This window comes from Tupaia chinensis, unplaced genomic scaffold (assembly GCF_000334495.1).
Source record: "Tupaia chinensis unplaced genomic scaffold, TupChi_1.0 Scaffold143796_1, whole genome shotgun sequence".
NCBI classification, from domain to species: Eukaryota; Metazoa; Chordata; class Mammalia; order Scandentia; family Tupaiidae; genus Tupaia; species Tupaia belangeri.
Window position 1 is genome coordinate 4,523,685 of NW_006203646.1, and position 10,843 is coordinate 4,534,527.

Sequence of the window (10,843 nt, forward strand, 5' to 3'; positions counted from 1 at the left end):
CACAGCCAGTGCAGCTGAGGGCGGGTGCATCATGGCAGCTGCCACAGGGTGAGTCAAATAGGAAGAGTGAGGTTGAGGCAGAGGAAAGGGCATGCAGTCTGACCCAAGTGTTGTTCCCAGCTGGTGCCAAGAAGCCTCTGTTATACCTCTGGTGGGGCCTTGGAGAGGAATGTGGTTTCTATAAGAAATTGGAAGAAGACCAAGAATACGAGTGTGTAGAAGAATCACTATATTTTTAGGAGGTTTGGTACTGGTAGAACTCTAGATGTACTTAATTTCTTAAAGTCTTTAGCTGTAAAATTGGCCTGGCCACACCCATCTCTTTTACTTAATGAATTTCTCATGAGGACCGTTTCAATGACAGCCACATCCCATTGAAGAACTTAGCTTCTCGTGTCTGAATTCAGGGTACATCATTGGGTTCTTTCAGGACCTAGGTCACACCTTGCAAGGCATCATGGTGGGACCTTATGTTCTTTCACCCCAAACCATTAGGGCCTGCTTATGCTTCTTAGATAATGGTGTCTCAGTGTCTCCAAGAGGGAAGGCAGCTTTGATATAACTCCAGTGTCCAGTGTCTGTTCATCCCTTTTTGACTATGACACAGGCACAATGACACTGACATACTGGATACAACTCCACAGGTTCAAATCAAATCCCTGTGAGCTCACAGTTAGGTCTGCTTCTCTCTCCCAATCTAAAAAGCATATCAGTGGACAAATGCTGGAGAGCTATGTTAACTACTATGCTCATTTGTTTTCAAATCATTCACACATTTTAGTAATTCAACAATTATTACCAACAAATTCTTTGTTGCATGCCTTACCACCACAAGAAAACCTCTAGTGTTTTAACTTGTAATTGATTCAGAGAATTGAGAGAATAACTCTTCCTTTGTTGACCTAAGTGATGGTACTTGGGTTTTTTTCTCGCTAGTGGGACTTAAGATCCTCCGTACTCTTGTGATAAAGAGAATGCATTTGTGAGTTGGCTGGCTGAGTTCGAAGTGCCTTCTTCATCCTTAAAGCAGAGATCAGATAACTGGCCCATGAAGAAATTAAAGCCACGATCTTGCCTAGTCCATGATTTTTTTCATTTTTTTGCCTAGTCCTCTCTTTTAAGAGCTTATCCATCTGATGTCAGCTTTGGGAAAAGTTTGAGGTGGCTAGTCTTTTCTATAGCTCTAAGGCTTAAGTGACTTTTTATAACACACTCATAATTCTTTACTTATTGCAACCTCCTCATGCAAAGGGCAGAAGTTGCTGCTTCTGATTCTTAAATATCTTCTGCTTGCAGAGTGAGAAAAATACAATGTTACGGGGTCCCAGCCAGTGTGGTGCATTGGTAACACAAGTATCCTGCAAGCTGGAAGCCATATGGCCAGCCATAGGTTCAGATCTCCAGTCAGCTTGAAAATATAATAGATACATGTGCAGGTGATCAGGAGCCTGAGGAGCTCAAGGAGCAAGGAAAGGAGATCATGGTGTGACAGGACCCTGTTGAGAGCACGTCTCCCTCTTTCTCTTTCATGCATACATGTGCGTGCTCACGCTCTATCATTAAAACAAACAAACAAACAAAACAACGAAATAAAAACATTATGGACTAGTTAGTATTTAATTACTAAGGATGAAAGAATTCTAGATTAGCATTTAGATGGACTAGATTCTAAGGGGGTAGAATGTATGTGTGTGGGACGATGGAGGTCTGAGTCCATGTGGACCTAGGCTGGTGGGGAGGTAGCAGGATTGACAGCTGTTTGGCTGCGGGATGCTCAGAATCCCACCTAATTCCAACCCTGTCCTCTACCAGACACCCCTTTCCCAGAGTGTTCAATGGATGCAACAGAAAGGAGCTGGACAGGTATCTGCAGTCAGGCGGTGGAATGTGTCTCTCCAACATGCCGGACACCAGGACGCTGTATGGGGGCCGGAGGTGCGGGAACGGGTACCTGGAAGATGGGGAAGAATGTGACTGTGGGGATGAAGAGGTAAGATGTCCCAACGGTGCTAGTAGTGGGGAAGAGTTAGCCCTGGTTTCAAAGCTCAAGATCAAAGAGAATGTAGTCAAAAATGGAGTCACAGGCATGTCCTGCAATGACTATCCAAGAGCCCATCTCAATAAGACATGAAGAAGTAGCATGACAGGACAGCCTCTCCCAGTGTGTGGCTAGTACTGTTTGTGTCCACAATCAGGGTGGAGCTCTTCTTGTGAGTGTCTGGTCTAACCAGAAACCACAGTCATGAGGCGTATTGGTTCTCTACCCCAGTGGAGCTACAGATGCCTCCTTGGCCTTCCAGCTGCACTAAATTTATTCTTAGGCCACACGGCCGGATATATGGACTTGAACATGGGCCTTATGAGGATGCTTAAAATAGCAAGCTCGTGCTGTTGAGCCTGGAGAAAAGATGATTGAAAGCGAGTGTAGGAAGTGCTGTCAAGTCTCAAAAAGGCTGCTAGGAGGAAGAAGGAATCATGCTACTTGTTATTAGCTCTTTTTTTTCCTGTGATGTTCAAAGCGAGCGTGGAGGGCACACAGCGCATCTCTGTCGTTTTGAACCAATGCATGTTATTTTGCAAAAAGCAGAACTGGATTGTTTCATCTTTGTGTCTTGAAAGATAAAAATATTTCTATTAACACATGTGTAACAACTTGGGGAAGAATAAGTAACGGTCAGCTAAGGGTGGGACTGAGCATCTATACATGTGGAAAAAAGGTAATTTTGTAACCTCGGCCATGCATCTTTTTTTAATACCAGCATGCAGTTCTTAGGATAAAAACAGACTAATTGGACACCCTCACTCCATCTTCATGAGCACAGAGAGATCAGCCTAGACCTTCAGAAAGGAGGGAGTTGTATTAATGGGGGACATCCCCTGGGGTTCAAGTGCAGCCCAGAGTGAACCTGGCCAGTGGGCTTATATTGTGAGCAGCTGCTTTATTCAACAGACATCTACCGAGTGTGAGTCTCTGGATCAGGGACTAGAGATAGGGTGGATGACAAAAACAGACATCATTCCTGTCCTTGAGAAACTCGTAGTCTAGTGGGGGACACACATGTTGACCAGATCACTGAAAAGGTATGCAAGTCCAGTTCATGGCCAGGGCTAGAAGGGCAAGTTACCTGGTGCTGTGAAGAGCTGTACTGTGATGGGAAGCTGCCCTTTGGGTGGGTGGTCTTAGGAGCATGAGGAAGAGAGGGACATTTCAGGTCAAGGAGGGGTCCGTGCCTTGAGGTAGGAGGAAATATGGTATTATATATTAAATGGCCAGAAGGCAGGTCTGCCTGGAGCCCAGGATGGTGGCATACTAATGGGAGGAAAATTCTTGTGTTTTTCTCTTAGGTAGGCAGGTGTCTATGGACAGGTGGTAAGATATGTCTCTCCGGCATGTTGGGCCCCAGACAGTTACGCTCACATTGTGGTTATAAACATGGGGCGGAGCCCAGTTAGGCATGGCTTGCACTTGGCAGGTGGAGATATGTGGAGAGCCTTATATGGCATGATGGAGATATGTGTAGAGCCTGGTATATTGTCAAGAAATTGCTTATGGATAAGTCCGTGAATATTGTGGGAGTATGATAAAGACGCTCAGAGTCACTGAAATGTCTTATCTTTTTAAAATTTTTTGCTATAAGGCCTATGCGCACTTGCTAGAGAGACAGGAGATAGAAAGTGAAAAATCACCCCCAGGGGCAATGGCCATGTCACAATCCCTTCTCCATTCTCCTCCCAGGATTCTGGGCATGTGTGCACCTGCACCTAGCATGAGTTTCAAGCTGCCAGGTCTGGGCCTCAAATCACAGTTGAGTCCATGGGAGTCCAGCGATGTAACCATTATGCCATCTGCTGATCCCTTATTATCTTTTTAGAATCAGAGTATATGTCAGCAAATTAGGACCTATGGGGCAGAAAGGAAAAGACAAGGGTTAGAGACTTTCTGTTCCAGAAATTTCCAGGGAAGGGAGGGTTTAGGAAGAGCAGTAGATGGAGGAAGAAGCCTGAAGAAACAGGTTAGGAGTTGAATAAACTATTCAGAGGTTGCTCCAGTAAGCCTTTGCTCCAGTGGCCCCTTTTGGTGGGATAACAAGGCCTGGGAGGGTGGACGATGGGGACAGCAGTAGTGGAAGACGGTGTCTCAGGGGATGAGAAAATCATAGAATTTCCATGTCATATGGTGCTCAGCTAAGACTCACGTTTTAGAAGGACTCATGGTGGATGCTTAAAATAATAAGAAATGTGCACACTGCATTAGGTTAAAAAGCAGCATGGGCCCAGCTCTGGTGGTGCATGCTGCTAACATGCTGTGCTCCATAGGCTGGCAGCACAGGGGAGGCCCAGGTTCGATTCCTAGAAGTGGAATGCTGGAAGTGGTAGCTTCTTCCTGTAATGCTAGTGACTCAAGAGGCTGAGGCAGGAGTACCTGAAGCTCAGTGTTGGACAGCATAGTGAGATCCTGTCTGAAAGAGCTGTCTGTAGTCCCAGCCACTCAGGACGCTGAGGCAAGATCACAGTGCAGGGAGTCCTTGTCCAAGAAAAAAGGGACATAGATACTATAATTTCATGAAAAGAAAAAAAAAGTATATACATATATATATATAACACCCTCACTCCATCTTCATGAGCACAGAGAGATCAGCCTAGACCTTCAGAAAGGAGGGAGTTGTATTAATGGGGGACATCCCCTGGGGTTCAAGTGCAGCCCAGAGTGAACCTGGCCAGTGGGCTTATATTGTGAGCAGCTGCTTTATTCAACAGACATCTACCGAGTGTGAGTCTCTGGATCAGGGACTAGAGATAGGGTGGATGACAAAAACAGACATCATTCCTGTCCTTGAGAAACTCGTAGTCTAGTGGGGGACACACATGTTGACCAGATCACTGAAAAGGTATGCAAGTCCAGTTCATGGCCAGGGCTAGAAGGGCAAGTTACCTGGTGCTGTGAAGAGCTGTACTGTGATGGGAAGCTGCCCTTTGGGTGGGTGGTCTTAGGAGCATGAGGAAGAGAGGGACATTTCAGGTCAAGGAGGGGTCCGTGCCTTGAGGTAGGAGGAAATATGGTATTATATATTAAATGGCCAGAAGGCAGGTCTGCCTGGAGCCCAGGATGGTGGCATACTAATGGGAGGAAAATTCTTGTGTTTTTCTCTTAGGTAGGCAGGTGTCTATGGACAGGTGGGAAGATATGTCTCTCCGGCATGTTGGGCCCCAGACAGTTACGCTCACATTGTGGTTATAAACATGGGGCGGAGCCCAGTTAGGCATGGCTTGCACTTGGCAGGTGGAGATATGTGGAGAGCCTTATATGGCATGATGGAGATATGTGTAGAGCCTGGTATATTGTCAAGAAATTGCTTATGGATAAGTCCGTGAATATTGTGGGAGTATGATAAAGACGCTCAGAGTCACTGAAATGTCTTATCTTTTTAAAATTTTTTGCTATAAGGCCTATGCGCACTTGCTAGAGAGACAGGAGATAGAAAGTGAAAAATCACCCCCAGGGGCAATGGCCATGTCACAATCCCTTCTCCATTCTCCTCCCAGGATTCTGGGCATGTGTGCACCTGCACCTAGCATGAGTTTCAAGCTGCCAGGTCTGGGCCTCAAATCACAGTTGAGTCCATGGGAGTCCAGCGATGTAACCATTATGCCATCTGCTGATCCCTTATTATCTTTTTAGAATCAGAGTATATGTCAGCAAATTAGGACCTATGGGGCAGAAAGGAAAAGACAAGGGTTAGAGACTTTCTGTTCCAGAAATTTCCAGGGAAGGGAGGGTTTAGGAAGAGCAGTAGATGGAGGAAGAAGCCTGAAGAAACAGGTTAGGAGTTGAATAAACTATTCAGAGGTTGCTCCAGTAAGCCTTTGCTCCAGTGGCCCCTTTTGGTGGGATAACAAGGCCTGGGAGGGTGGACGATGGGGACAGCAGTAGTGGAAGACGGTGTCTCAGGGGATGAGAAAATCATAGAATTTCCATGTCATATGGTGCTCAGCTAAGACTCACGTTTTAGAAGGACTCATGGTGGATGCTTAAAATAATAAGAAATGTGCACACTGCATTAGGTTAAAAAGCAGCATGGGCCCAGCTCTGGTGGTGCATGCTGCTAACATGCTGTGCTCCATAGGCTGGCAGCACAGGGGAGGCCCAGGTTCGATTCCTAGAAGTGGAATGCTGGAAGTGGTAGCTTCTTCCTGTAATGCTAGTGACTCAAGAGGCTGAGGCAGGAGTACCTGAAGCTCAGTGTTGGACAGCATAGTGAGATCCTGTCTGAAAGAGCTGTCTGTAGTCCCAGCCACTCAGGACGCTGAGGCAAGATCACAGTGCAGGGAGTCCTTGTCCAAGAAAAAAGGGACATAGATACTATAATTTCATGAAAAGAAAAAAAAAGTATATACATATATATATATATAAAGAGGCTTCAGAAAGTTTATGGAAAAGTGTATTATGCAAGGATTTCAAAATTTTGCACCAAAATAACTTGTACTTCAATTCCATTTTTCCACGAATTTTTGAAGTTCCCCTATATGTATATGAAAATGTGTGGGAAAATAATTGGTACTCAACATGTAGTTGTGTCTAAGTTGTGATATTCCTGATGACTGAATGCATTGTAGACTTTCTATGATCTTTAGTGATAAAGCTGTCATTTTCTTTTTTGGAAAATAGTTGCCAGGAGCTGGGCTCTAGGGCATGGAGGGGGCAGGGTGGGGGATAGGACAGGGAAATGCCAGGAGGTCACACCTACCCTGCCCAGGCTGGCTCCCTTCCCTGCTGTCCTTGAGGCTCATGCCTGTTCCATACCTCCCCAGGAATGCAACAACCCCTGCTGCAATGCCTCCAATTGTACCCTGCGGGAAGGAGCAGAGTGTGCCCATGGCTCCTGCTGCCACCAGTGTAAGGTAAGCTGCCCTTCTCCCCTGCAGTGGGTTTTAGCCCTGCTAGGGAGAATGAGGGTGGGGGTAATGGCCAGGAGTCAGCCTCCATCCTGGGGAGTAATGGCACCAGTGGAGCTGGAAAGGTCTCTTGAACCAACTTTACTATTTCCTGTACTGGTCCTCACTATGTTCCAATCATCTCAGCGAGCAATGCCTCCTGGGGGATTGTAGGGTTTTTGGTTTTGTTTTCTTAAAGAAATGTCCACATGATTTTGTTTGGAGTTCATAATGATCATCATAATTTTGGACCATATTAATGGAGCTCTCTATCCGTGCCAAACCCTGAGCTGAGAACTTTACGTATGTGTCTCCTTCACTCATGCAAGTCCTGTGAGTGGACGTTGTTATCCTCATTTTAAGAAACACCGAGGCTAAGGGCATAAGTGGCTTACCCAGAATCAAATGTCAGGAAGGGGACCCAGGTTTCCCTGACTCTGGAGCCCACAACTTGAACACCACTGCAGGAAATGAATGGCTTATTACTACTCATGTGACTGTAGGGTCACAGTTCTGAAATTCAGAGAGCTCTGAAAACTGGGGGAGAAAATTAAACTCAGTTGGTGGTAAAACTTAACCTGAATTGGATGAGACTGATTAATAAAAATAAAAATCATACTTAAAGTGAGTATTTATATTTCACCACAGAAGTACTAATGTATTGGAGGACCAGCCAAGTGGCATGGTGGTTAAGGTAGCTGGATCCCACAGGGCTGGCTGCGTGGTCTGAGTCCCAGTGGCTTCAAAGACATGCTGGGCATCTGTGCATGTGTGCCCGAATCCTGAGAGGAGAATAGAGAAAGGATTGCCATGTGGCCATCCCCCTGAGGGATGCTTTCTCACTTTCCCTCTCTCCATCTGTCTCTCTCCAGCAAGTGCATATGCCCTATAGCAAATTAAAATAATAATAATAATAATGTGTTGGGTTATAAAGGTTTATCTCAGGCCCAACTAGGGGCTTATATAGCACCCACACAAAGTGCTTGTCTGAAAACGTGAAAAATCTGACACCCACCTGGCCCCACAGCTTTGGATGGGAATTGTGGGCCTGTGCTTCCATCTCCCTCTCACGGACCGTCAGGACATGCCAGATACTGTTAAATACTTCCTTCTAACTCCTTGCTTCTAACAACCCCAGACAGTATTATTATCTCCAATTGTGGGTGAAGGAAAACAACAGGGTTATGTAGCTGTCCAAGGTCCCACTGCCTGTTCGGGAGTTGGGATTCGAACCCAGGCAGGCTGGCTCCAGGGCAGGTGCTTTCACCTCTACTCTGCTCCTGGGCGTGGCGTTGTGTCCTGCAGCTTCCTCTTCCATATGCCAGCATCACCCACACTTGCTCTGGAGCTCCGTTCTTCAGCAGGCAACCTGGCTGGCCCCTCTCCATCAAGCGATGCCGGCAGAGGGACCTGTCTGCTTTCTCCCCTGGGAGGATCCGTGGGTGGTGTGGAGTCCTGGGAGCAGGGCAGGGACTTTATTCCCAGTCACAGGTTTCCTTGCTGGGCTCAGGAAGCTTGACACCATCTGGTTTGACCTAGTGTTCCCCAGGGAGGCTGTGCTGGGTCAAGTCCTTCCTGTCTTAGTCCGAGGCCTGAGAATAAGCGTGGAGTGTGACCACTTCATTCAGTTCTGGGATTTTGGTTTGAGCCTTGGGAAGAATTCCCTTGTCCAAGACCTATGAGATCAAGTGCTGGCGTGACTTGGGGCAGCCTCTTAACCATTTGAGCCTAGGTTCTTTATCCAAAAAATGGGAAGAATATTAGTAACACAGACCACCCAGGGTTGGAGGAGAGGAGGCTGTAATTCTCAGATGAAAACTCTTTTCTTTTTTTTTTTTTTTTTACCATTTGCCTAGCGTGTGTTATTGATCAGGTTATTTGATCTGTAAATTGGGGCAAAGAGCAGTACTTATCTCACGGGTTTTGTGAGAATCGCATGAGATAAGTATATGTCAGAGACTCAGCCTATGGTTTGGCTTAATAATGGGGATGCATTATTGCTAAAATGCTTTGTATATTCAAAGATGTCACATGAATGCTAGTTGTGTGTGTGTGTGTGTGCACGTGTGTATGTGTGTGTGTGTGTTTATATGTGCTAGTGGGCTTGTTTTTTTTTCCTGCCACTTAGTAACGAGGAGATTTTGGATAAATCACTGGCCCTCTTTTAAGCCTCATGTTCCATCATCTGTAAAACAGGGATAGTGACATTGCGTGGAAATATCATGAGAACTTGACAAAGTATTGTTTGTATTAGGCACTTGAGTGCAAGCCACAGAGGTAGCTGATTTACTAAAGCACATAGCTGTACATTGTCGCTTAGACATTATTTCTTACCTACTTCAATTGCTCTGAAGAGGAAGTAAGTTAGCATTTATAGAAACACTTCGCAAACTCTAAGTCACTATTATGATTAGAAGAGTGAGAATGGTCTGGGCTAATAAGGTCATGTAAAAGTGCTGTGAAAGAATGCTAATGGAGGGCCAACTGATGGCATAGTAGTCTAAGTGCTGGACTCCCACATGGTCGACCACGGTTCGAGTCCTAGACCCAGTGGGTTGAATCTCATGCTGGGCATGTGTGCATGTGTACCCACAATCCCATAAGGAGAATGGAAGAGAAGGGATTTCAGTGTGACCATCCCCCCTGGGAGGTGATGACTTGCTTTCTGTCCCTCTGTGTCTCTGGTGAGCTCATATACCCCATAGCAAATATCTCTCTAAAAATAAAATAAGAATGCTAATGGAAGATTCTGTTTCCCTAGAATGATACTTATGAACCATTGGTGGATAGGACTGAAGGCAGGCAGGAGATTAACTTTTCTTCTCTCTTGTTCCTTGGCTCAGCTGCTGGCTCCTGGCACCCTATGCCGTGAGCAGGCTCGGCAGTGCGACCTCCCGGAGTTCTGCACGGGCAAGTCTCCCCACTGCCCCACCAACTTCTACCAGATGGACGGGACCCCCTGCGAGGGTGGCCAAGCCTACTGCTACAATGGCATGTGTCTTACCTACCAGGAGCAGTGCCAGCAGCTCTGGGGGCCTGGTAAGGCTCTGCTGGGGAACAAGGTCCTCCTGCCGTACCACTGCCAAGCCAGCCTCCCCAGACTGTGGGGAGCTCAGAATCTTGGCTTCAGCACAGCACCTCCAAATATTACCCCTTTCATCCCCTTGACTCAGGGTAGATATTCGGGGAGATCCAAGAGATATCACTCTTCCCAGCCTCTTGATCCTTTAGTTCTGAGAGTGGGAAAGTAGGTAAGAATAATCCAAAAGAGAAATGAGCAGGGGATAGAGACTCAAAGCAAACGTAAATGACCCTTACATAATGGAATGATGTTTAACCTTGATCGTATTAAAGGAAGGCAAGTTATAACTACTACAAGGTGAGTTTTTCATGTATCAGATTGAAAGACTAAAAGTTAATGAAATAATAATACTAATAATATAGTAACAGTAATAATATAGTGTTGAAGAAGATGTAAAGAAATGGGTGCACCCCTAATAGAAAGCAATTAGAGATCTCAAAATTTTAAATGCACTTATTGTGTCCATCAATTGTACTACATGGAAATGTACCTACACTTGTACTTGACCTAAGTGTCAAATATATTTACAAAGATGTCTGTTGCTCCGCTGTTGGTGATAGTAACAACAACCTGCATGTCCATCAGTAGGATGGATTCGATTAATTTGGAACCATCTATGCAATGAAGCACCATGGCTAAATAAAATAATCTCTCACAATAAATTAAGAAAAAAAAAAGCGAGGTACAAGACAATGACTAGAATATACTTCTTTATTAAATAGATCTCTAGAATACACACATGGAATTGTATCTAGGAGATACAGGAGACAGAGATACAATGATTTCTAGAAAATACACCGTTAATAGTGTCATTTCTTCAGGTTGTAG

General features: G+C 45.5%; 1 protein-coding gene across 3 annotated transcripts in view; it reads left to right on the top strand.

Moving 5' to 3' along the window:
• The window catches only part of ADAM19 (ADAM metallopeptidase domain 19), a 116,504-nt gene that overhangs the window by 85,844 nt on the left and 19,817 nt on the right, over window positions 1–10,843 (top strand). For all 3 annotated transcript variants that reach the window (XM_014582772.2, XM_027766934.1, XM_027766935.1), the window contains 4 exons: window positions 20–48; window positions 1,813–1,990; window positions 6,811–6,900; window positions 9,777–9,972. In XM_014582772.2, coding sequence (XP_014438258.2) covers window positions 20–48; window positions 1,813–1,990; window positions 6,811–6,900; window positions 9,777–9,972 — 493 coding nt within the window. The remainder of the gene's footprint in view (window positions 1–19; window positions 49–1,812; window positions 1,991–6,810; window positions 6,901–9,776; window positions 9,973–10,843) is intronic.